General features: G+C 41.9%; 1 protein-coding gene across 1 annotated transcript in view; it reads left to right on the top strand.

The window, feature by feature from the left end:
- The window catches only part of LOC126251736 (arylsulfatase B-like), a 219,140-nt gene that overhangs the window by 146,170 nt on the left and 45,308 nt on the right, over window positions 1–27,662 (top strand). Inside the window, exons 5-6 of the mRNA XM_049952344.1 lie at window positions 8,853–9,102; window positions 22,390–22,547. Of these exons, the coding sequence (XP_049808301.1) occupies window positions 8,853–9,102; window positions 22,390–22,547 (408 nt within the window). The remainder of the gene's footprint in view (window positions 1–8,852; window positions 9,103–22,389; window positions 22,548–27,662) is intronic.

Here is a 27,662-nt window from a genome sequence, read left to right as displayed (position 1 = left end):
ACTCATCTGACAACGAGATGGTCACGAGCGCAGGAGGGGCGCTGCAGGCGACGTCGTTGTGTTGCCAAAGGCACTCGCGTCGGTAGTCTGTGGACACAGTCCATTAAAGCCTACCCTAACGGATAGGATCTTCGTACGTCCCACATCGATGTCTGCGGTTATTTCACGCAGTGTTGCTTGTCTGTTAGCACTGACAAGCCCTACGGAAACGCTGTTGCACTTCATCGTTAAGTGAAGGCCGTCGGCCACTCCGTTATTTGTCTTGAGAGGTACTGGCTGAAATGTGGCACTCTCGACTCATTCTTCAGTCTACATCGGAACATTGAATTTCCAAACGATTTCTGAAATAGAGGGTGCCATTCGTGCAGCTCCAACTACCATTCCACTTTCAAAGACTTTTAATTCCCGTCCTTCGGCCATAATCACGTCCGAAACCTTTTCACGTGAATCTTCTGAGTGCAAATGACAGCTCCGCCTGTGCAGTTTTCTACCTTGTGTACACGATACTACGGCCGTCTGTTCAAAATGGTTCGAATGGCTCTGAGCACTATGGGACTCAACTTCTGAGGTCATTAGTCCCCTAGAACTTAGAACTAGTTCAACCTAACTAACCTAAGGACATCACATACATCCATGCCCGAGGCAGGATTCGAACCTGCGACCGTAGCAATCCCGCGGTTCCGGACTGAAGCGCCTAGAACCGCACGGCCACCGCGGCGGGCACTATTGCTATTCCACGACTTTTGACACCTCAGTGTATTCACTTTCAGTGCTATCCTACACTCCTGCTCGCATTAATGGGGCAAAAGAGACCTGGAAGAAGTGCAAAGAGAAAACCGAGGAATTTTCACGAGGTTTAGCTGCCATCATCAGAAGTCTGCTGTTAGATGACGTACTACTCCAAGTGAGAATTGATGGAGTCCGATAACAAACGCTGGGCAACAGGCCAAAAAGCAAACTGGGAATCTGAAGCATTCTTTTTACAGTAGCAGCTCATCAAACCATATAGCAACAGTAGTCGCAGATGTTAATTACACATCATTGTATCTGGAAGAAACATCCAGAGCAGCACTAAAATCTAAAAAAGGAAGTAATTGACACCAGAATAATACATTGAGTAAAAAAAGAAACACATTGAGACACACGAGGGGCCTCACCTACGATAATGTCTGTTTGCATAGATCGAAGTACTGCTTGATGCACGTAGGTTTGCATACAGAAGAAGCTTAGACATAAACTGCACCAAACATCCATAATTTGCAAACCACCTTGAGTGAGATGGTAACGAAACAAAGGGACATGGCAAATAAGCTAAAAGAGATGTGGCAACAGCAGTCAGTATACTTCGTCCATGTGGCAATATTGGATACTGGCATTATCCCATAACAGGCTGTGCAGAGCCGCAGGACCGGAAACAGTATCCTTCTGTGTGTAGACAGTTGCGGAAAGAAGCTGAACTGAATAGCTGCTGGGTAGTTTGACGGGTCCTTGCAACATGTGCATGCGATAATTTTGCGGTAACTAATTATTCAAATCGTTATCATTGTATCAATAACATTAAAATGAGAAATCACTAATAATAATAATAATAATAATAATAATAATTATTATTATTATTATTATTATTATTATTATTATTACACTATTGGCCATTAAGATTGATACACCAAGAAGAAATGCAGATGATAAACGGGTATTCATTGGACAAATATATTATACTAGAACTGACATGTGATTACATTTTCTCGCAATTTGGGTGCATAGATCCTGAGAAGTCAGTCCCCAGAACAACCACCTCTGGATGCAATAACGGCTTGATACGCCTGTGCATTGAGTCAAACAGAGCTTGGATGGCGTGTACAGGTACAACTGCCCATGCACTGCACTGTTCATCAAGAGTTGAGACTAGCGTATTGTGTCAAGCCAGTTGCTCGGCCACCATTGACCAGACGATTTCAGTGGGTGAGAGATCTGGAGAATGTGCTGGCCAGGGCAGCAGTCGATCGTTTTCTGTATCCAGAAAGACCCGTACAGGACCTGCAACATGCGGTAGAGCATTATCCTGCTGAACTGTAGGGTTTCGCTAGGATCGAATGAAGGGTAGAGCCACGTGTCGTAACACTTCTGAAATGTAACGTCCACTGTTCAAAGTGCCGTCAATTCAAACAAGAGGTGACCGAGACGTGTAACCAATGGCACCCCATACCATCACGCCGGGTGATACGCCAGTATGGCGATGACGAGTACACGCCTCCAATGTGCGTTCACCACGATGTCGCCAAACATGGTTGCGATCATCATGATGCTGTAAACAGAACCTGGATTCATCCGAAAAAATGACGTTTTGCCATTCGTGCACCCAGGTTCGTCGTTGAGTGCACCATCGCAGGCGCTCCTGTATGTGATCCAGCGTCAACGGTAACCGCAGCCATAGTCTCCGAGCTGATAGTCGATGCTGCTGCAAACATCTTCGAACTGTTCGTGCGGATGGTTGTTGTCTTGCAAACGTCTGCATCTGTTGACTCACGGATCGAGACGTGGATGCACGATCCGTTACAGCCATGCCGATAAGATACCTGTCATCTGGACTGCTACTGATACGAGACCGTTGGGATCCAGCACGGCGTTCCGTATTACCCTCCTGAACCCACCTATTCCATAATCCGCTAACACTCATTGAATCTCGACCAATGCGTGCAACAATGTCGCGATACAATAAACCACAATCGCCATAGGCTGCAATCCGACCTTTATCAAAGTCGGAAATGTGATGCTACGCATTTCTCCTCCTTAAACGAGGCATCACAACAACGTTTCACCAGCCAACGCCGGTCAACCGCTGTTTGTGTATGAGTAATCGGTTGGAAACGTTCCTCATGTCAACACGTTGTAGGTGTCACAACCAGCGCCAAGCTTGTGTGAATGCTCTGAAAAGTTAATCTTTTGCATGTCATAGCATTTTCTTCCTGTCGGTTAAATTTCGCGTCTGTAGCACGTCATCTTCGCGGTGTAGCAATTTTAATGGCCAGTAGTGAACATAACGATCATTTCAGTATCCTTAGTGCATTATTTTTACCTAACAATAACGATTAGAGTTTATCTAACAATTCTAGGAAATAAAGCGAACTGAATTAAACTAACTCCTGCATCCGATTTTGAAATACTTTCAGAAAAACTGGCAGAAGCACTGAATCAAACAAATCTTCTGGATAGTAATGCCAATAGAAATAATCTCACAACCAATAGCTGGAAAAAACAAATTCAAAAGAAATGTAAGAAATTAAAAAAAAATAGGAACAAAAATATATAAAATAGAACGAGCTTTTAAGTTCAAACTGATTGCAGAAACCACAGAGTATAATGCACAAGAATGATTTGCAGCATATTTAATAAATACTTAAACGGAAGAAGATCATAATTTAACTAAAATATCTACAAACATAAATGCACCTCTAGCTGTTGCTTTTGTTGAGGTTTCCAGCCCGAATATTGGTTTGATGCAGCTCTTCTCGCTAGTTTATCTTGTGCAAGTCACTATATCTTCGCATAGCTGCTGCCACTTACAACTTTCTGAAGCTTCCTGAATTGACGAGGTGGCGCAGTGCTCTGCTAACGGTATACTACGCCTTCCACATCGCTTGCAACAGGTTATACACAACGCTGGTGACTACTCTGAAGGACACTAACAAGTGCAAACATGTAACTCTTTTGTATCCGTTGTGAATAAATAGTTGCCACTATTAAAGTTCCAACTTCGTAAATTCGAGAGGATGACGATTCAAATCTCTGCCCGGCCATCCAGACGCAGTATTTCCGTGATTTCCCTAAATCGCTTAAGGAAAATGGATATTTACTTCGGAAAGAGCATGGTCGATTCTGCCCCCCATTCTTCCACAGCGCGAGGTTTAGTTCCGTCTCTGACGATGAGCGCATTGTCGATGGAACGTGAAAGTCTGATCTAGGTAATTGTCCTTCCTACCCATCTAATCTTCAGCATTCCCCTCATTTTAAAAGCTTCTTTCCTGTTCTTCTGTGAACTGTTTATCATCCTCGCTACATTTTCGTACAAGACTACACTGCAGATATATACCATTAGTAAAAGCTTCCTAACATTTAAACTTACGTTCCATGTTAAAATATTTAATTCTCACAAATGTTTCTCTCCCTACTGCCATTCTGTACTTTATCTCCTCTCCACCTCAGTCATCACCTCCTACTTTGTCGCGTAAGTTAAAGAATTCATCTACTACTTTTAACATCTGGCCGGCCGGGTTGGCCGAGCGGTTCTAGGCGCTACACTCTGGAACCACGCGACCGCTACGGTCGCAGGTTTGAATCCTGCCTCGGGCATGGATGTGTGTGATGTCCTTAGGTTATTTAGGTTTAAGTAGTTATAAGTCTAGGGGACTGAAAACCTCAGAAGCTAAGTCTCATAGTGCAGAGCCATTTGAACTTTTAGCATCTCATTTTACTTTCGTTTATGTTCAGCTAATATCCTCTTTTCAAGACAGTAGCCATTCCGAACAGCTGGTTTTACTAGTCGTTTGCAGTCTATAATAGAAGTACAATGTCGCTGATTAATCTCAAAGAAAAAAGGCAACCCTGATTCCTTAACTGTAATTTCCAATCCACAATCTCCTTGGGTTCCTTTACTGATTATTCCGCGTAGACAATGAGTAAGGTCCAGATACCCTACTACCTTGTCTCTCACACTTCTCGAACACCATTTCTCTTTCATGTCCTTGGACGTTTACAACTGCGGTCTGCGTTCTGTACTACTTGGGGATAACATTTCACTCTCTGAATTTTATCTTCACTGCCTTCAGAATTTCAACGAATTTAGTCCAGCCGACACTGTCAAAACCCTTTTCTAAAACTACAGAAGTTTGTCTTCCTTCGGTATATTTTCTGAGACAAGTCGTAAGGTCAGCACTGTCTCGTGTGTTTCTGCGTGTCTCAGGATCCGAGGCTGATTTTGCCAGTTGTCGACCTCCAGCAATTTTTTCATTGTTCGTCTCTAGATCAGAAACTAAAATGTTAAACCAAACTAGCCACAACAGCAAATATGTATGCTTATGAGTGCTTCACGATGAGTTACAAGCTGGACGGATTTTACTCCCAAATATTTAAAGCTGGATGCGAATTTTATTATTGATTCACCACACGTGAGATGGTCTCTCCTTGATATGCTTACTCCCTCTTCGAAATTTCATAACATTGTCCTTTGAGCTGATTATTTCCAATGAGATTTCTGGTATCCACTTTCAGATAGTCTCCATGCTTGTAGGTCTTCTATGTTCCTGGAGAGGGGTTGTATAGACAAGAGCTTTCAAATGCCCCCATAAATGAAAGTCAAGAGGGTTGACGTCAGGAGAGCGTGGAGGCCATGGAATTGGTCCGCCTCTACCAATCCATCGCTCACCGAATCTGTTGTTGAGAAGCGTACGAACACTTCGACTGAAATATGCAGGAGCTCCATCGTGCCTGAACCACATGTTGTTTCGTACTTGTAAAGGCACATGTTCTAGCAGCACAGGTAGAGTATCCCGTATGAAATCATGATAACGTGCTCCATTGAGCGTAGGTGGAAGAACAAACTAAAATGAGCTCTAATATGGAAATTAAGCGTTCCCGGACACATGTCCACATAACATCTTTTCTTTATTTGTGTGTGAGGAATGTTTCCTGAAAGTTTGTCTGTACCTTTTTGTAACACCATATATATGGAATCTTAGAACAAATTCTCAGCACAAACACAATCAGATATCTCGAACAGAATAATCTCTTCTATAGTAACTAGCGTGGATTCAGAAAATATTGGTCGTATCAAACTCAACCCGCGCTTATCTTAAGTGACGCGCATCTAGGTTGCTAGATGGATGCAGTATTTCTTGGCTTGTGAAAAACATTTCGTTTAGCATGACACCAAAGTTTACTAACGAATGTATGGCTGTTTGGGCTAACAAAAGTAATTTTAAACTGGATTAGGGATTTCTTGGTAGGTAGTACGTAAAATGTTATCTTGCACGGAGAATAAACAGCGCGCGTAGTATTAGTTTTGAGTGTTTCCAAGACAAGTGTGTGATGAGTCTTCCGGTTAATGTATACTCATATTAAAGACCTGGTTACAATATTAACAGTAACCTCGGATCTTTTGCAGATGTGCTACAGTCTGGAACCGCGCGACCGCTACGGTCGCAGGTTCGAATCCTGCCTCGAGCATGGATGTGTGTGATGTCATTAGGTTAGTTAGGTTTAAGTAGTTCTTAGAAGTTAGGTCCCATAGTGCTCAGAGCCATTTTTTGGCAGATAATCCAGTTATTTATAGCGAAGTACCCAGTCAGCTCTTAACAAGATTTCAAAGTGGAACAAAAATTGGAAACTTTCTTTTAATCTTCAGAAATGTCATGCTTTTTGTCTTCTATAAAATGAAAAGACGTAGAGTCCTTTGACTATAATATCAATGAGTTCCCGTTGGAATCAGTCAACAGATACAAATATCAGGGTATACCTGTTTCTAGGGACATAAAATTGAAAACATACGCTCATTCGAAGAACAGCACGTAGCAGACTTTGATTTATTGGCTGGATACAGGGAAAACGTCATGTGTTTACAAAGTAGAGTGCTCAGAGAACACTCGTGTAAACCGTTGCCAATTTCAGTGCAACGGTTTCGCTCATGCCTGACGTCTCGCCATGCATACGTCCTCTCCGGCACCATAAAGTCACAATGAAGGCAAATAGTATCAGGCGTCCCCTAGGGTTCGGTATTAGTATCACGCTTCCCGCAGGACTCGGTATTAGGCCCTATACTCTTTTCACTATAAGTAAATGATGTGTCATCAGTCTTGTCCCATTGCAAGTACGACATGTACACTGACGACCTCCAGGTGTATCCAAGTAACCAATGAACCTGAAGACAGATGTCGAGAATCGTGATAAAGTATGTATAAAATAGGCGCTAGCTTTAGGATTAAATCTCAATGCAATGCATTCAAAAGCTAAGCAGTGCTCGTTGTCATTCTCGGCTCATCAACCAGAAATATTGGGAATCCCAACCATCTTTGACCTTATATGGGGCAAATATCAAATACTCTCCGTAGCAAAAGTCTAGGAGGAATAACAGATGAAAATCTAAATCGGTCTGGGCAAGAAGCCGTCAGTATCTCTCCATCCCCTACAAAATCATCGAACCGGAAAAAGGAACATTTACAAACATTTATACTTCCCGTTATTGATTACAGCAAGGCAGGGCCTTCCTCAGAAAAGATCACGGAGCCAGTAACTGGTGATGAATGCGTGTGTTCGTTATACCTGCCGTTTTCCACCCTTTGATTACATTTCACCATCCTATGCACGGCTACCCTGGCTACGAGAAGACAAATGCAGAGGTTTTCGTATCCTCTGTCGTTTCTCTACTGTCTCATCAATGAACACTGTCCCTCATAATACTCTGCGACCTTAACGCTCTTGTCTGAATAACTTGGGAGAAACACTCATTCCCACCAAAGAAAAAACCTTTCTGTCCTTGTCCATCGTTCAGCGATCTTGTCGACGACCTTCTTAGTAGCAGGACCCAATTCCACAACTAAATATCTCCAGCTTGAGGACACTGGAAACGACGTATCTACTAAAGCAACAATAACAATAGCACCACACACACTCGTCACCCTTGTACATCCGTATTTCCAATCTGATTTCCCAGTATTCTTAGCTGATGTAGTATCCTTAAATTTCCCTTTCCCTCTTTCCAATGTGAATTCCCAGTATTCTTAGCTGATGTAGTATCCTTAAATTACCTTTTCCCAGAACCCGCTATATCAGAAAACATCGATTTTGGAGACCTATAAATACGTACTATTTCTGCTGCTTCCTTATTGTTATTAATATCACAACTATTGCCAATATTATTTTTATTATTAACACTGTTAGTGGCAGCAGATGCAGTAATACAAGTAATACCGCTATTAACTTTGTTAGTTCATATTCAGTACAATTTATTCATACTGCCACTTCAGGCATTCATTCATTTTAATACTAGTTGTCATATTAAAATTGATATTTCTTAGGTAACTATACTGTAATATGTGTGAAACCCTTGTCCGATAAAAGAGAGGGCCTGATGGTCCTAATCAGATCAGGTTAGGTAAATAAATAAAAATATACTGCAATATTATTCATGTGACTGGGAACCATTACATAGCGGACTATCTGGGAATAGGAACTTCCTGGCAGATTAAAACTGTGTGCCGGACCGAGACTCGAACTCGGGACCTTTGCCTTTCGCTGGCAAGTGCTTCACCAACAGAGCTACCCATGACTCACGCCCCGCCCTCACTGCTTTACTTCTGCCAGTACCTCGTCTCCTACCTTCCAAACTTTACAGAAGCTCTCCTGCTAACCTAGCAGAAGTAGCACTCCTGAAAGAAAGGATATTGCGGAGACATGGCTTAGTCACAGGCTGGGGGATGTTTCTAGAATGAGATTTTCACTCTGCAGCGGAGTGTGCGCCGATATGGAACTTCCTGGCAGATTAAAACTGTGTGCCGGACCGAGACTCGAACTCGGGACCTTTGCCTTTCACAGGCATGTGCTCTACCAACAATCTGCCAGGAAGTTCCATATCAGCACACACTCCACTGCAGAGTAAAAATCTCATTCTGGAAATATCTTGGAATACTGAACATATACAAGAAAGGGTAGCACCAGTGGTCACAGGTTAGTATACTCACTGGAGAATGCCAAGGATATTCTAAGGAAACTCAACTGGCAGACGCTTGAAGACCGACGCCAGCTATCTCTGAAGGGACACGGGACTGTGTATTCATACATCTCGGTGCACCTGTTGGTAGAACCTGAACGGGTACGACCTGCGGCGCAACATGAGCTCCGCGTGGGACCTCTCTGGGCGCTACGCCACCGACGTCTTCACGGAGGAGGCCGAACGGCTGATCGGGGACCACGACGCCAGCAAGCCGCTCTTCCTTTACCTGGCACACCTCGCAATGCACGCCGGGAATCCAGCGAGGCTGCTGGAAGCGCCGCAAGAGTACATCAGTCGCTTCGGCTACATCTCAGACCCGAACCGCCGGGTGTACGCAGGTGAGCTTGGTCTTGACCAGCAGTGTCGCCTTCCAAATTTTCCTTCCACGGCTCATCTTCCAGCGACCATACAGTGTCGAGATGAACTCCGCAATTCGTTGCTGAGGACGACACGACGCTGACTGGAAGCTCTGACATCCTCTACCAAACGGCGCATTGTGGAGTGAATGTACAGCCCTCCCAGGTCCTTAACTGGCCTCACTAGGCTGTCTCCAGCGGCAAATTTTTGATAGTGCCGAGAATTGTACTCAGCCCTTTCGCAGGGAAATCACACTAGACCCAGGCCTTCTGCAGGGAAGTTACACTGGTCGATCGCTCAGCGGCAGAGGTGGACACCATTTTAAGTGGACCGCACTCCCTATCTAACCCATGTTAATTTAGGCAAGTATTTGACCCATTTCTGAAAAAAAACTATTTGATGCAGGACCTTAATATTTTTACTGTATGTTACATGATGCTAATAGAGTCAACTATCCTAAAATCTACTTTATCCATTTTATAGTTTTTAAGAAATACTTTTTCAAATTTATTAACAAAACATATTACGTTTTTTTTTCTGCAAAAATAATATTTTTTTGTGAAATCGCTAATTGGGGAATATTAATGAATGTAGTACCAGAGGTGGCTTTTTATGTTATGCAGAGTCTCTGAAAATTTCATTCATTTATCTATGATAGTTTCTGATATAATGGGGCGTATGTACTGAAAATTTTAGTTTGCAGGAAATTGACTTTAAATTTAAAAAAAAGGAAATTTGTTATTTACAGTTAATTAAAACTGTCCTGCTGCACATGATGGCCCTTCTTTGGCCTCTAGCAGGTCTTCCAGCTTCTTTTTCACCTTACTGGATGTTTGTCTTGCTTCCCTTGGCCATATTAGATGCAGACCTCTCTGCATCGGCTGTCCTCATTTTATCTCAATGTAGCAGCCCAGTGACCATATTTTCACCAGTATTAATTCCCAGCTTTTTCAGTACCCAACACTTTCCAATATTACCCTAACTGAATGTAATAACAGCATCATAAACAGCTAGTTTCAATGTATGCATGCCTGCAAATACAGTTTTCGGAACGCTGTTCCAAATTATACTGTTCAAACATTCATTCGGGTTTTGTGTCTGCCCATGCAGACATATTCTTAGAAGGTTAGGCTGAGCCAAGTCTCTGAAAATAGGTTTAATTGCGGTAATAACAGTAGCAGGAAGAGAATGCTGGTGAGACTAAAATTCTCCAGTTGCCTGTGCCCTATTGTATTTGCACCACGAATTTTCTGCTGATGGACACAATCCGTGACATGGCTCATCATCAGTAGAGGACTTATGGAAGAATATGGCCCAAACATCTCCCTTCATTGCCTCCAGATTTTCTCTTTGTCTCCTAATTGCCTGCCCATAGTATACCTGCAAGTTTTCGTTTTCAGTTTTAGTTAACCGACCATTCCGATCAACAATTTTCCACTTTCAAACGTTTTCCTCTCATATAAACAGTTAGTTTTCTCAGCCTTGTACCCAATCATTTTTGAACATGGCCTACACATTCTATTTTGCTAATAATGGCATCTCCATATGGCTTAGAGTTCACCACATTCTTGTATGAAGAATTACAATTAGAAACATCGTTGCCAGGCGACATAATCTCTTGTACAGAAAGCTTTCTAAACTTGTTTCCTCTAAATTGCCATTTCCTGAAAATGCCTTTACGTTTCGTCATCTTCAATAAACACCACAAAACACACGTAAACAAGCACTGCAAACGTAAGTATAGCAATTACTCGCAATCACACTTGAACAAAACTAACCGCGTGTTTGAAAGCGTGTTGTTTACATACAGCAGAAATAAAACAATACCGACCGTTGCATTCCAAGGATAGCCAACACACTCGGGAGTAAAAAAAAAAACTCCTAACGTGGAATGTAGGGGATATTAAGATCTAAAATATATGCATAAAAATGGGTGACAGGAAAATGAGCGTGGCACATAATTACACGTGGTAGGAAAATGCTCTTTAACTGCTCGAAAAAATTTTTCAGCAAAATCCTTCTCAGATTACTTAAATGAAACCTTAATCTATCTAAATATGATGAAAACCTAAAATCGACTGCTTTCGACATGCACCACTGTGTGGTCCACTTAAAAGAAAGAGATAAATTCGACAAACACGTAATTACAATGACTTACTTTATCAGTGGTAACTATACAGTTAATATGTGCGGTGGTTTGCTGATATTAATGGAACATATTTCCAAAGTACTTCATACATGTAGCCATTGCAGATGGACTACTTGACGATGACATGTATTCTTTGCCTCACTTTTTTAAATTTTGAGATTTGGTAAGGCTCAAACTTACGTTTCACATGAAAATGACCAAACAGTGATATTACAAGTTGTATTTTACAAATAAATAATTATAACAGTGGAAGTGGAAATCAGCATCATTCCTAGAGAATATCCCGTTCAGAGGAGAGGAAAAAAGTGGAATAAATCGATAGTCGTTAAGTATTAGAAATGCACAAGCCTCAGTCAGTTCAGTGAAAACATGATTAACCCTAGAAAGCTAACAATACGTATATGTACATACTGTGGTACGTTACAATTGTATCATAACCTCCGCACTGTATGTCCGGGTCCCAATAGGTGCTTCATGAATGCTGTAAGGAAGTGGGAACGGACGATGCTAATCGTTGGAGTGGCAGCAACGGGGTCCAGAGGCTAGTTCACAACGCCAGATGTACGTACGGTCAGTGTCTGTAGAAAATCGATCTACATGAAGAAAGCGCGTTGTTAGTATCAAAGAGTGTTAGAGATTGTATACCCTGTTTAGGTGTTTTATAGGTTAAAATCGCATCAACAACCTACACGTTTCTGTCTCATCAAACGAGACTGTATGTCAGACCTGCGCAAGGAGCTAAAGACTGCAACAAAGACTGCAACAAAAAGAATATTACAGACAAACGTGCAAGAACAGCAAGGACCTCTTCCACAACATGGCCCAAGGATATTCTGATCTTACTGCCACTAGTCTAAGAATTGCGTGACAACAGTTTACTACGCTGTTTTTAATAAGCCAATATGTGGCGAACATTACAAAAGATGTGTGTGTTGATTGCCACTTCTTTATATACACAAACTGCAATTTCCATTAGTAAGTTATTTTTTATCTGAATAACAATTTGCACAAAATATGGTCCACATTTTCAAAAGACAATGTAAACATAGGTACCTCTGTTGTGAATTCTTTGAAAACCGGTGTTGTACAATACGCATGCACGTGTTAAAGGCTTCAAACCAATAACAAGGTTTTAATTATAATGTGTCGTAAATATAACACATTTAAATATCTAAATGTACACTTTACATGTCGGTTTTGGTTTACTGTCGATTCTGATGTGAAAAGACGTGTCACTGAACTGTTCACAGTAAATAACTCTCTGCTCAGCCTTTCTGTTCATAATGAATCCTACTCTCAATATAAATTTTCTGCTGCTAATAGTCACGGGGGTTTGGAATGCAGTTGTAGGAGTAGAGGAGAGATTTTTAGGAGAATGTGGGCTTGGTAAATGAAATAAAAGAGCAGAACATTAAATGAGCTCTGCAATAAATTTCAGCTAGTAATAACGAAAACTCTGCTCAAGAACCACAAAAGGGGGAGTTGTACTTGCAAAAGGCCGGGAGATACGGGAAGATTTCTGTTAAATTACATCATGATCCGGCAGAGATTCCGAAATCAGGCTCTAGATTGTAAGGAGTATCAAGGAGCAGATGTAGACTCAGATCAGAATTTAGTAGTGCTTAGGAGGAGGCTGAGGTTCAAGAGACTAGTCAGGAAGAAACACTGCCCAAAGAAGTATAATACGGAAGTAATAAGGAATTAAGAGGTAAGATGGAAGTTCTCTGAGGCTACAGATACTGCGAAAAGGAATAGCTCAGCATACATTTGAGGTGAAGAGGAATCGGCGTCTCTAAAAAGCACAGTCATAGAAGTTGGAAAGAAAGCCATGAATACAAGGGAGGTTCAAATGGCTCTGAGCTCTATGCGACTTAACTTCTGAGGTCATCAGTCGCCTAGAACTTAGAACTAATTAAACCTAACTAACCTAAGGACATCACACACATCCATGCCCGAGGCAGGATTCGAACCTGCGACCGTAGCGGTCACGCGGTTCCAGAATGAAGCGCCTAGAACCGCACGGCCACACCAGCCGGCACAAGGAAGTAAGTGCGAAGGAACAGTAGATAAGAAAAGAAATTCTTCAGTTGATGGATGAAAGAAGGAATTTCAGAAATGTTCAGGGAAATTGAGGAAAGCAGATATATAAATCACTTCGGAATGAAATAAACAGGAAATGCAGGGACGCTATGGTGAAATGGCTGCATGGAAATGTGCGGAAATCTAAAGGGAAATGGTTGTCGGGATGACTGTCTCAACGTACAGAAAAGTGAAGACAATCTTCGGTGAAATTAAAGGCAAGGGGGGTAATATTAAGATTGCAATGGGAATTCCACTGTTAAGTGTCGAGGAGAGAACGGATAGGTGACTGAGTGCGTTGAGCGTATCTATCTGACGAATTGACTGAAAAAGAAACAGGTGCCGATAGGTAAGAGATAGCGGATACAGTATTACAATCAGAACTTAAAATAACTTTGGAAGACTAAAAATGTAATAAGGCAGACGGGATAGATAATATTCCATTGGAATTTCTAAAATCGTTGGGGGCAGTGGCGACAAAACGACTATTCACGTTGATGTATAGAATGCATGAATCAGGCGATGTACCGTCTAACTTCCGGAAAAGCTCTAAATGGTTCAAATGGCTCTGAGCACTATGGGACTTAATATCTATGGTCATCAGTCCCCTAGAACTTAGAACTACTTAAACCTAACTAACCTAAGGACAACACTCAACACCCAGCCATCACGAGGCAGAGAAAATCCCTGACCCCGCCGGGAATCGAACCCGGGAACCCGGGCGTGGGAAGCGAGAACGCTACCGCACGACCACGAGATGCGGGCTCCGGAAAAGCATCATCCACACAATTCCAAAGAGAAGTGCAAAAATTATCGCACAGTCAACTAAACAGAAAAGAACACTGAGTATGTGTTAGAAAACGATCAGTTTGGTTTTAGGAAAGGTAAAGGCACAAGAGAGGCACTTCAGACGTTGCGGTTGATAATTAAAGCAAGACCAAAGAAAAATTAAGACACGTTCACAGTATTTGTGGACCTGGAAGAAGCGTTCGACAATTTACAGTGGTGCATGATGTTCGAAATTCTGAGAAAAATAGGGGTAAGCTATAGGGAGAGAGTGATAATACAATATGTACAAGAACCGAGAGGGAAGAACAACAGTAGAAGACCAAGAACGAAATGTTCGTACTAAAAATAGTGTCATAAAGGGACGTAGTCTTTCGCCCCGGCTGTTGCTGCTACACATTGAAGGAGCAATGTTGGAAATAAAAGAAAGATTCAAGATTTAGTAAATTCAAAGTGAAAGGATATGAATGATAAGATTCGCTGATGACATTATTATACTAAGTGAAATGGTAGGATAATTAAAGGATCTGCTAAATGGAATGAACAGTCTAATGAGTGCAAAGTATGGACTGAGAGTAAATCGAAGAAAGACGAAAGTAATGAGAAGTAGCAGAGAAGAGAACAGCAAGAAACTTAATATCAGGACTGTTAGTCACGAGGGAGATGAAATTAAGGAATCTTTCTACCTAGGCAGCAAACTAACCCATAAGGATATAAAAAGCAGACTAGCACTTGCAAAACGACTTTCTCGGCCAAGAGAAGTCTGGTAGTATCAAACGGAGACCTTAATTTGAAGAAGAAATTTCTGAGAATGTACGTCTGGAGCCCAGCATTGTATGCTAGTGAGACGTGGACTATGGGGAAACCGGAACAGAAGAAACCAGAAGCATTTGAGATTTGGTGCTCCATAAGAGTGTTAAAAATTAGATGGACTGACAAGATAAGGGGTGAGAAGGTTCTACGCAGAATATGTGAAGAGAGGAATATATGCAAAACACTGAAAGAAGGAGATACAGGAAGATAGGACATCTGTTAAGACATCAGGGAATAATTTCCATGATGCTGGAGGGAACTGTAGAGGGTAAAATTTGTAGAGGATGTCAGAGAATGGAATACATCCAGCAAATAACTAAGAAGCTAGAAGTGCTCTGAATGACGAGTTTTCCACAGGAGAGGAATTCGTGGCAGACCACATCAAACCAGTGAGGAGACTGATGACTTAAAAAAAAAGTGGGCTTACTGTTCTAGGGTTAAACAGCCTGGAAGCTGCTACTTTGGGGTTAGGAGATCGTCTATAGTATTCTCTGCAAACAACAACGTTTCTAATACAAAACTGGTACACAAAAAAATATATCGGCATATTCAGCAATTGTAAGTACACGCGAAATACTTGTATGGTACAGTAGAACTGGCTACCAAATCATAATCACAGATTAAAGGTTAAATTATGGCAACCCAAAGCTCGACTTCAGCATTTGAACTTCCGAAGAAAACCGAAGCAAGACAAGCAAACTCGAGGTAGTAACACGCAAAATGAAAACTTCTCTGCGTAACGAACTCCACCTCTGAAACAAACAAAAAGTGTACATACGTTATGTAGAGTGTTGCATCAGAAGTGGTGTATACTACCACTTCCTAAAATATTTAATCTTCCGCCTGAGACGCCGTGTATATGTATTGTGGAGTATGAGTGTTACACGTGCACTGGCCAGTTTACACATTAAAACAGTGGCCACAGATCATGAGAGCATACGTACATGCAGGAAAAAAGACATGCGACGAAGTAATTGTCAGAATGAGACCGAAACTGGTACGTATGATGTACATGAACGGACAAACGAATTATTATAGTTTCAGAATGGTGGATGATTTACGTAAGAGAAAGAGTTTCACAATTTGAGCAAGTGAATAGCACATTGATCCTCCTCTGGCCCTTAAGCAAGCAGTTATTCGTCTTGTCCTTGCATTGATGGAATAGTTGGATGACCTCTAGGAGGTTATCGTGCCAAATTCTGTCCAATTGGTGCGTTAGACCGTCAAAATCCCAAGATGGTCTGATGGCCCTACCCATAATCCTCCAAATGTTCTCGACTGGGAAGAGTTCAGGTGACCTTGCTGGGCTCGATAGGATTTGGCAGCTTGAAGACAAACAGAACGGAATCTCGACGTTGCAGGCTGGCATTACCTTGCTGAAATATAAGTCCAGTACAGCTTAACATGAAGGGGAACAAAAAGGGGTGTAAGATATTGTCGGCGTACCACTGTGCTGTAAGGATGAAGAGCATAACAACCAAAGGGGCCCTACTAAGAAATGAAATGCCGCTCCCAATTTATCACTCCAGATTATCAGGCCGCACGTTGTGCAACATCCAGCGTCTCCAGACACGTCATCCCTGGTCATCGGTGGTCAGTTCGAAGCGTGACTCATCCCTGAAGACAGTTCTACTGCAGTTAATGAGACTGCAGGCCGAAGACATGTCTGGAGATGCCCCAGACGGCGGTGGGACACCAGCCTGACTATCGCCTAACTTACGGCGCTGCAAGCAGTTTCTACCGCTTGCCTTTGTGCTTGCGAAACACTGTCTTGACTAGTAAGATCGTCAGATGTCTCCGCAACTGAGAACGTTTGGAGGATTGTGGGCAGGGCCCTCTAATCACCTCCGTAATTTGACGGTCTAACCCACCAACTGGACAGAATTTGGCATGATACCCCTCAGGATGACATCAAACAACTCTGTCAGTGAAGGCCAAGCCAAGCAACTGCTAGCAAATGGGCCGTGAGGGCCACCGCGTCATTGAGTTGCTCAATGTGTGAAGCTCTTCCTCTTGAGCTAATCATCCAGTTTTTCTGAAATTGTAATCGTTTGTTTGTCTGTACATGTACATCATATTAACCTATTTCCGTTCCATTCAGATAATTTCTTTGTGGTACGTCTTTTTGGTCTTAGAGTGTATGTGGCGAGAGCATATAAGTTAAGCAAGCCCTAATATTAGCTGCACAGCCACTTTCACCAAAAGAAAAAAAGCAGAGAATGCATCGAGGCTACAGAGCAACCGCCCAACATGAAGCTCGAGGAGGGTCAGAGCCTGTTACCTACTGGGTTTCCAAGTTATTGCAGGCCGTACTAGCGGAGTTGCCTTACCACGTGTCATGAACACTATCACGATATAAGTATATATATGTGTGTGTGTTTACCCCGCTCAGTCAGGAACCGCGCGACTGCTGCGGTCGCAGGTTCGAATCCTGCTTCGGGCGTGGATGTGTGTGATGTCCTTAGGTTAGTTAGGTTTAAGTAGTTCTAAGTTCTAGGGGACTTATGACCACAGATGTTGAGTCCCATAGTGCTCAGAGCCATTTTTGTGTGTTTACCACGGGATAGTCATATATTTTTATTTTTATAATTATATATCTTATGATTTTGGTTGGGGTGTCTAAATATTTTGGGCTAGCACGACACTTTTAATTATCTTACACCGCGATAACACTCGTACGGGCATCGGCTGCCCCGAAGTACGCACGATATAATAGTTTTTAAACACAACGCGCCATTCACTGCCTTCTAATAATTAGTTTGCGTGAGCGCTGCTATTTAGAAAAGAAAATATGTGTATTCTTACGCAAACTGTAATTATTAATATGGGTCTCAGGGGCTACTGGTTATTTATGTACTAAACTACACAAAGATTAACTGAGATATTGCTGAGCTTATTGAATGGAATTACTTTCAATATTTATTGCTCATTACTTGCAAGGCAAAACTGGAGAGAATCTCATCTGCCGTTCAGCGGCCAAAATGAAGCATACTGAACTTACTCAGTGCTGTGAATTTTAGTAAATGAAATCTATCCCTACCCTTTTTAACTTTGAAATTAATGGTAGATCAAAATTGAGAGGTTTTTCGCATTTACATTTAATATTATCAGATGAAATTTTAATTAAATAATACAGTCAGCGTAATGACCGACTAAATCCTGCTAGGGGAGATGAGCTCTCTACACTACGAAGTTCTGTAAAAACTTGGATAATGAGAATTAACGGTTGCGATCATGAGAGGTGACAACAAAGTCAATAGTACCCACTTTCTAATAACAATTTTAAGTATATTTTACTAAATTTCAACCAAACGTACATTAAATATTAACCAGCGCTACAATGGCAGCCTACCTCTAGAGTCTAGATGAAACAAAAGCGGGAGAGCTTACAATAAAGCAATAGTCTCTGGTCATGTTCATTTTCATTATACAGATAAAAAGAATGTTCTTTGTTTGTATCACATCGCCCTTTGTGAATTTTGGTGATATTATTTAACTTTTTTAATCTTTCTTATACACCGCCCACACGTACACAGTCTTGAAATAATTTATAATTCACACGTGACACAAGCAAAAACCTTTTTATCCTTTTCTCCAAATGTCCATTTATGTGACGGACCGTCACAACACGTATTAGTGGCAATAAGCATCGGATGTCCCTTCCCCTCATTCCTGTCATCCAATCAACAAACAGTTATACCAGGACACCGAGCCATTTTCAATTGGTTGGACAGACACCAATTATATATAGGGTTTTTGATTTTTAAACTGCATAACATGACTAACTAGTGCTTGGCGTAAATTTCTCTGGCTCAATGCTAGAGTTTGAGATATCGTTTGCGGGTTATATGCACTTTTTCTTTATTTTCTATATGAGCTGATATAGCTGATTAGTGCGGGGAGTAGATTTCGGAGTCGAATGCTTGAGTTCGAGATTTTCATTGCGGGGGCAGGTGTATTTTTTCTTTATTTAACAGACCATATAGTGTGGCCAGTTAGTGCACAGCATAGATTTCTGAATCAGAACGTTCTGTTTCTAATTTCGATTCCCGAAGTAGGCGAATAGTTTCTTTAATTTTTAGAGTACGGAATAAGTCCAAAGTTACGTAGATTTCTGCATCTGAGTGCTCTAGTTCGATATTTTGTCCGGACGTAGGTGTTATATATTCTCTCTTTTCCCGGCTTTGTCATATGGCCGATTAGATAGTGGGTGAAATTTCCACGTCAGAGTTCTGGAGCTCGAGAATTCAATTCTTGCTGAAGGTAGAGCGTTTATTTCTTTTCTAGATTGCATGGTACAGTCTATTCTAGTGTAAGATCGGTTTTGCATCTGAATGATCACGTCTGGGATTTCTATTGAGGGTGTAGGATTTTTAGTTTATACGCTAGATTCCACGATACGTATGGGCAATTAATGCTGGGAGTCAACTGACGCGTCTGAACGCTCTAGTTCAAGATTTTGATTTCATGAAGAGCTGCATTCTTTACTTAGTTTTCTAAACTGCATGATATAGGCGATGAGTGGATGACGTGGATTTGTGCGTCCAAATACACGAGTTTTAGATTTCGATTCCGGTTGCAGATGTTATTTTTATTGATATTTTTGACTGCGGTTACTGCATGGGGTACATTCATGTGTCTGAATGCTCCATTTAGGGATTTCGTATCCGGGTGACTATTTTCTTCATTTCCTTTATTTTCTAAGCTCCGTGACATGTTCGATTTGTGCCTGGGTAGATCTTTGCGTCTGAACTGTCGAGAACGACGTTTCTTTTGTGTGTGTAGGTGTATATTTTTCGTAATGTCCTTTACTGCATGATGTGGCCTGTTAGTTCATCCGGTAGGGTAACGTACTGCATCAGAACCTTGGGTTTCGAGAATTCGATTCTGCGTACAGTTGTAGTTTTTCCGTCTCTCTAGATGGTATAATACGGCCGATTAGTGTGTCGGATAGCTATTTGCGATTTGTGTCAGCATATTCAAGTTCTGGATTAGGATTCTCGTTGTAAGTGTACTGTTTTCTTTATTTTCTAAGCTTTATGATATGGGTATTTAGGGTGAGGGGTAGCTTTCTCAGTCTGAATTCACCGAGTTCCTGGTTTCTTTTGCGGGTATAGGTGAACACTTTTCATAATGTTCTTGAGTGCATGATATGCATATTAGGTGCGTGGGGTGGATTTCTCGATCATTATGCTAGAGTTCGAGAATTCGATTCCAGATATAAGCATAATTTTTATTTAGTTTCTAGACTACATGATAACACCGATTGGAGTGTGGGGTAGGTTTCTCGCGTGTGAACGGTCGAGTTATATTCCAGATGAAGGTGTTCGTATTTCCAGATTTTTATACTGCATTATATCATCGAGTCCTGCGTCAGAATGCTCGAGTTCGTTATTTCTATTCAGTGTGTAGGCATATATTTTTTTTCTTTATTTTCTAGATTGCTTGATATAGCCGACTTTTTCATCGGGTGGATTCCTGCGTCGGATTGGTCAAGTTCGTCATTGTGATTTCGAGTAGAACAGTATACCTTTAGTAATTTTCTAGGCCGTATGATACGGACGATTACTGCACATAATATATTTCTGCATCTCATTGCTCGAGTTCAGGATTTTGATTCTGGGTGTTGGTGTAACCCTTTTTCTAGAGAGCGTGATATGATATCTAAGTGCCTATCGTTATACGACATTAACGGCACCTCTTACAAATAACTCGTTCAGTATTATTAATACTAACGCAGACAAGAGTACAATTCTTTACTATTATTCCACTCTTAAAGGAGTATTTTGCCTTACATGTTTACAAAATTGTCCCCCATGCACTGCACATGTCCACGCTTCCACGTGCAATATAAGCACTGTTCCGTTTTCTTCTGCTATACCTAGTCCGCAGAGTATAAATAAATACTGACTATAGGCCTCTCCTTTTTGATCTTTACACTTTTTATCCTAGGTAGTTCCCCTGCAGCTACGCAGATCACTTAGTTTACGTTCACTGTTTCACGCCATCAACTACATGTGACCCAGTTTATGAGTCTCCACAGTGAAAAGTTTTGCAGTGCTTCCTGACAGAGGACAGGCAATTAGTTTTTATTGATTGTTACTGTTCATAAATATTTCTCACATGTAAATGATCAATAAATTTTTATATTCAGTTTTCAAAATACTGTAGTTAGAGCTCAGGCATTCTTTGTGAAAAAGGTATACTACAGTTTTATTGGGCACATTGAAATTAGGATTTGTTTTTCATTGCTCTACTTGAGCAGCGCGGCTGAGCTTTCGTGAATGAAGATAATTGTCACACAACACACGTGATCGCAATGTCAGCAAACTGCCTTTCCTTGACGATGATTTTCTTAGTGGTAGTATGCAAATAATTGCGCTGTGGCGTCCGAGTGCGTGAATTTTGCTTCACCAAGCATACAGGGTGTTACAAAAAGGTACGGCCAAACTTCCAGGAAACATTCCTCATACACAAATAAAGAAAAGATGTTATGAGGACATATGTCCGGAAACGCTTAATTTCCATGTTAGAGCTCATTTTAGTTTCGTCCACCTACGCTCAATGGAGCACGTTATCATGATTTCACACGGGATACTCTACCTGTGCTGCTAGAACATGTGCCTTTACAAGTACGACACAACATGTGGTTCGTGCATGATGGAGCTCCTGCACATTTCAGTCGAAGTGTTCGTACGCTTCTCAACAACAGATTCGGTGACCGATGGATTGGCAGAGGTGGACCAATTCCATGGCCTCCACGCTCCCCTGACCTCAACCCTCTTGACTTTCATTTATGGGGGCATTTGAAAGCTCTTGTCTACGCAACCCCGGTACCAAATGTAGAGACTCTTCGTGCTCGTATTGTGGACGGCTGTGATACAATACGCCATTCTCCAGGGCTGCATCAGCGCATCAGGGATTCCATGCGACGGAGGGTGGATGCATGTATCCTCGCTAACGGAGGACATTTTGAACATTTCCTGTAACAAAGTGTTTGACGTCACGCTGGTACGTTCTGTTGCTGTGTGTTTCTGTTCCATGATTAATGTGATTTGAAGAGAAGTAATAAAACGAGCTCTAACATGGAAAGTAAGCGCTTCCAGACACATGTCCAAATAAAAACATAACATATTTTCGTTCCTTTGTGTGTGAGGAATGTTTCCTGAAAGTTTGGCCGTACCTTTTTGTAACACCCTGTATAAAACGGTAACCAAAAACCACGAGTGGCAACCCCGATGAAGTTTCCCTGCAACAACATCCAAAACATAAAGTAGTGCTTTCACACATAGAGGAGAATTTTAGAATCATGTAATAAGAAAGCTCAGTGTTTTCAAGGTCAAGAGTTGGTAAGCCGACTGTTGAATGCTACAATGTGAAAGGTAGATCACTTCCTGCACGTGGATGATCTTCCTCCTGTAAACTCTGCTTCTGCCGGCAGGTGCGATGGCCAAGCTGGATGAGTCCGTGGGCCGAGTGGTGACCGCGCTGGAGCGACGTGGCATGCTGGAGAACTCCGTCATCGTCTTCTCCTCGGACAACGGAGCGCCCACTATCGGGGAGTACCCCAACTGGGGCTCCAATTACCCGTTTAGAGGAGTAAGTACGCCAGTGCAGTGCTGTACATTCCATTTTTCGTAACTTTGAGTCTTCGGAAAGCACGTTTCGGTGGCTCTTAGGCACTTGAAATTCTTCATCGCTGACGTCTCATAGTTCATTAAGCATGGATTCAGAAATTCATCTCTATTACCTCTGTCGTTCCGCCAATATATTATAGTTTCTACGTACTTCATACTTATTACGCAGTACTTACTCAAGCGAGATGGCACTGTGCTGTAGACTGTTGTCAAGCAATCAGCTGGACGTTCTCGATTACAACGCTTTCTTTTGTGTTCTCGAGAACTGACTTCGAGTATTCGAGTACCTTATCTGAGCACAGGATCTGTTCTGTCACGCAGCAGACCACAACAAGACCATCTGTAGATCGTTCCCATAAAAGTAGTTGATTCCGGGATGTTTGTCCGTTTACGTTTGTTTAGTGCTTTCTCTTGGCACGGGATTTGGGAAAAGGCTCACATTTCTTCAATTATTAATTATTTACATATTCCATTATGTGGTGGGGAAAGTTATACTTACAAACATTTTTCAGAAGAAAACATTGAAACGAAAGACGTTTTCAATTACATTGGACTATGAAATGGAATTCGGTAACAGTTCCTCCATCCGACGGCCTTGCCGTAGTGGTAACACCTGTTCCCGTCGGATCACCGAAGTTAAGCGCTGTCGGATTGGGCTAGCATTTGGATGGGTGACCATCCGGTCTGCCGAGCGCTGTTGGCAAGCGGGGTGCACTCAGCCCTTGTGAGGCAAACTGAGGAGCTACTTGATTGAGAAGTAGCGACTCCGGTCTAGGAAACTGATATACGGCCGGGAGAGCGGTGTGCTGACCACATGCCCCTCCATATCCGCATCCAGTGATGCCTGTGGATTGAGGATGGCAAGGCGTCCGGTCGGTACCATTGGGCCTTCATGGCCTGTTCGGCAGGAGTTTAGTCAACATTTCTTCCATCAGTCTTCAAAGACGATTATGAAAACAGAAATATTTTCAAAACGAAATGTGATCAAAAGTAGTGAATTTTAATTTCAAATAGAGAATAATACGGTTAGTTTGTACCAATGCTAGTCATTCGATCTACAGGTCCATTCGCAAACAGAGCGAGATAAAAGCGACTGATTACATCCTTTTGAAGGAATATTGATCTCTCTTATCTAGTGTTCGTGGTCCTTATGCGAGCTGTGTGTTACAGGCAGTAGGATCGTTCTGAAGACTGTCGCCAGAGCTGGTACCTTAAACTTTCCAAAATTGATTCACGAAAAGAATGTCTTTTACCCTTCAGAGATTCCCATTTGTGTTCACGAAGCATTTCTGTAACAGCGCGCTAAAAAAAGCAAAAATGGCCCTAAGCACTATGGGACTTAACATCTGAGGTCATCAGTCCCCTAGACTTAAAACTACTTAAACCTAACCAACGTAAGAAGATCACACACATCCACGCCCGAGGCAGGATTCGACCCTGCGACCGTAGCAGCAGCGCAGTTCCGGACTGAAGCGCCTAGAACCGCTCGGGCACAGCGGCTGGCAAAAGCGTGCTGACCGAAACTATTGCTAACAAATTTAGCAGCACTACTCTCAATTGTTTCGACGTTTTCCTTTAATCCGACCGGTGGAGACCACACAAAATCGAGCAGGGTAGTGGATGTATGCGGGTTTCGCTACACATCAGTCCCCTACACTTAAAACTACTTAAACCTAACCAACCTAAGGAGATCACACACATCCACGCCCGAGGCAGGATTCGAGCGTGCGACCGTAGCAGCAGCGCAGTTCCGGACTGAAGCGCCTAGAACCGCTCGGCCACAGCGGCTGGCAAAAGCGTGCTGACCGAAACTATTGCTAACAAATTTAGCAGCACTACTCTCAATTGTTTCGACGTTTTCCTTTAATCCGACCGGTGGAGACCACATAAAATCGAGCAGGGTAGTGGATGTATGCGGGTTTCGCTACACTGAGCCCGTTGTTTTCTTCAGTCAGCAGGCCAGCCAGTTGCCTTAGCGCTGCTTGTGTAAACAAACTGACCACGTGTGTGCATGTTTCGTTAATTTATCATGTAATTAATGGGCAATAACTGGCATTATAAAAAAAATTATCTACAGTCAAGATGATGTCCTAATGAGACACTTGGGTACGTGTTTACCCAGGTGTTCAATACTTTTAGCGTCAAGTGATGACTGCCATTTTGATGCTGGTTCTTTATGACCCAAACAGTGGCGTCTCCATAACCCGTTACTCCTGCGCTGCTGTAGGCCTTTCCGCCACTACCACTGTCCCACGCTTTCATGGTTTCCCCTCAGCATCCTTGGACTGTCACTTTTTATCTGGATCTCGCTGTAGCAACAGCGCCATCCGTCATTTAACGTGATATTGCAAATTTCCATCGTAGTATAGTACCCAGTGGTATGCGTCCAGTTTTAGCGAATTTTCGGCACCCGATGCTAGTTCCTGAAACATATGAGGCTATTTACGGCTTAGTGGCTAATTGTGGCTGATTTTTTTTAAAGAAGATGTGCATTTAATTGCTATTTTACCGATTTCCCCTCTTCGTAAGATGATACACGTAGGTATAGGTTTCGTTAGTAATTCCAGTGATTTTTTAAGACGAGGCGTATAAATATGTGTTTTCACCACTATTTTATTGATTTTCAGGTAACACAAGTAAAACACGCGGTTTCAAATGTTTAATACGTACCACCACCCAGATATGACTGTTTACAGTTTTTAGTAAACTAGTTACAATGCTGTCGATTTTCTCCGCAAATAGATAGTTTTTTCAGGAAGACACAATACCAAGAACTTTGCAGTAGGCCGAAATTTCGCTTCAAACGGACTCATCCCCCTGCACTGTCGTAACTGTCATCTCGGATAACACCATGAATGATGTGAACAGAAACGAGATGTAGCTAGATCGACTTTAAGGTTTATTTAAGTTGTATATGAATAAATGTTGCAGATTCTAATACGCCAAGGTGTATCTTGGATCTTCGCTTTTCTGTACGGGCTCGTTGTAAGCTTTTAATAAAGAGTAGAATCTAGTTTACAAACTTAGATACATCTAGGTTATTCGTTAGAAGGTGGTGCGGAATGCCAGCTCTAAAGCAATGTCCGTCGGTCTGTGTCAAGGTGACGTTCCTGTACATCAGACATGAGAAACGTTATCAGATGCGGAGGTATGTTAATAGATGAACTTTCTAACTGCTGAATGTATGCAACTACGCGATGAAACACATAGAGGGGCGTTGACTGCCCGAAAACTGATGGAGGTACTTCTTCGCTGTGTGGGCGATCCTGCGTTCAAAACTGGTGTGGCCGAAGATTTTGGAGTTAATCAGATAACAATAAGTACAAAAGTATCATATAGTTTTAAAATTCGACGACTGGATTATATTCTCGTCCAAAATGCAGAACATTCAACGATTACTCCAGAACGCCAAAAAATATTTATACAGTCATTGCCTTCGATTGCATCCAAATAAAAATTAGAAAACGAGAATTATATAGTGCCGAATACAGCATTCTCAAAGGTTGTGCCTCTATTAACGTGGAGGCCACCGCAGTTGCTGGTAAAATATTTACTACCATAATTGTAGAATGACTTGGTAGCGTCCATGGTGCTACAATAATTCTTGGTTAATTTGCGATTCATGGTATGGAATATCGCCATGGTTAGTCATGTATTCCAGCCCGCAAGAAATGATTCTGAACGTCGAATCAATTTGATCCATATCAGAGAAAGATCGACGGCGGAGAGAGCCTTTGGCCAACTGAAGCAACTGTTTATGATCATCGGTAACTGGGAAAGACTTTCTTTAGAGAGAGTCCCCAAACCAATATTACGTCTGATCTACTGCGAAGCATCAACATAACATCTCTAAGCACATGAAAAAAAATCTGAATGGTGCGAAAAGTGGCAGTTGACCCAAAATAATGAAAACTGTGAGGTCATCCACATGAGTGCTAAAAGGAGTCCGTTAAAGTTCGGTTACACGATAAATCAGTCTAATCAAAACGCCGTAAATTCAACTAAATAACTAGGTATTACAATTATGAAGAACTTAAATTGGAAGGAACACATAGAAAATGTTCTGGGGAAGGTTAACCAAAGACTGCGTTTTATTGGCAGGACACTTAGAAAATGTGACCGACCTACTAAGGAGACTGCCTACACTATTCTTGTCCGTCCTCCTTTAGAATACTGCTGTGCGGTGTGGGATCCTTACCAGATCAGACTGAAGGAGTACACCGAAAAAGTTCAAAGAAAGGTAGAACGTTTTGTATTATCGCGAAATATGGGAGAGATAGTCATAGAAATGATACAGGATTTGAGCTGGAAATCATTAGAAGAAAGGCGTCTTTCGTTGCACCGGAATCTTCTCACGAAATTCCAATCACCAACTTTCTCCTCCGAATGAGAAAATATTTTGTTGACACGGACCTACATAAGGCGGAACGATCACCACGATAAAATCAGGGAAACCAGAGCCCGTACGGAAAGAAATAGGTGTTCATTCTTTCCGCGCGCTATACGAGATTGTAATGATAGAGAATTGTGAAGGTGGTTCGATAAACCCTCTGCCAGGCACTTAAATGTGATTTTCAGTGTATCCATGTAGATGTAGATGTAGAAAGATCACTTTCAATGTCATTTGGAGGACAGGAAAATACAGAAGGAGATGACGACGATGAAAGTGAGAGTCCTGATGACGAAAAACCTACCGACAGACAGCTGGGAAGCTGTGGGATCGAGATTCCTGGTAATTAGGTACGGCTGCAAATGCTCGGATGTATTTAGGTATTTTTCTTGGTTTAATTGCGTACTATTCAAATGTAGTGCGCTGCATATAAGCAATGTAACTGCAACTGAAAGTTACAAGAGAGCAAGAAAAACGTACAAACTGTATTTTCATTTATTTGCTTTAGACAATAAAGAAAAGATTGGAATGGATAAGGTAACACGAAAAATTTACCAGTACGATATTTATGTTCCACACTAATAATCCATTTGAATAGAAATGTCTATTACAGTTTGTTCTAGCTCTTTCTTCTACTCTTCTATTTGAAGTAAGAGAGGACAAGTTACTCACTTATTTTCATACTCG

Source organism: Schistocerca nitens, chromosome 4, assembly GCF_023898315.1.
Source record: "Schistocerca nitens isolate TAMUIC-IGC-003100 chromosome 4, iqSchNite1.1, whole genome shotgun sequence".
In the NCBI taxonomy this organism is placed as follows: Eukaryota; Metazoa; Arthropoda; class Insecta; order Orthoptera; family Acrididae; genus Schistocerca; species Schistocerca nitens.
The sequence above is the reverse complement of the archived record's forward strand: the minus strand, read 5'-3'. Positions and strand labels throughout refer to the sequence as shown.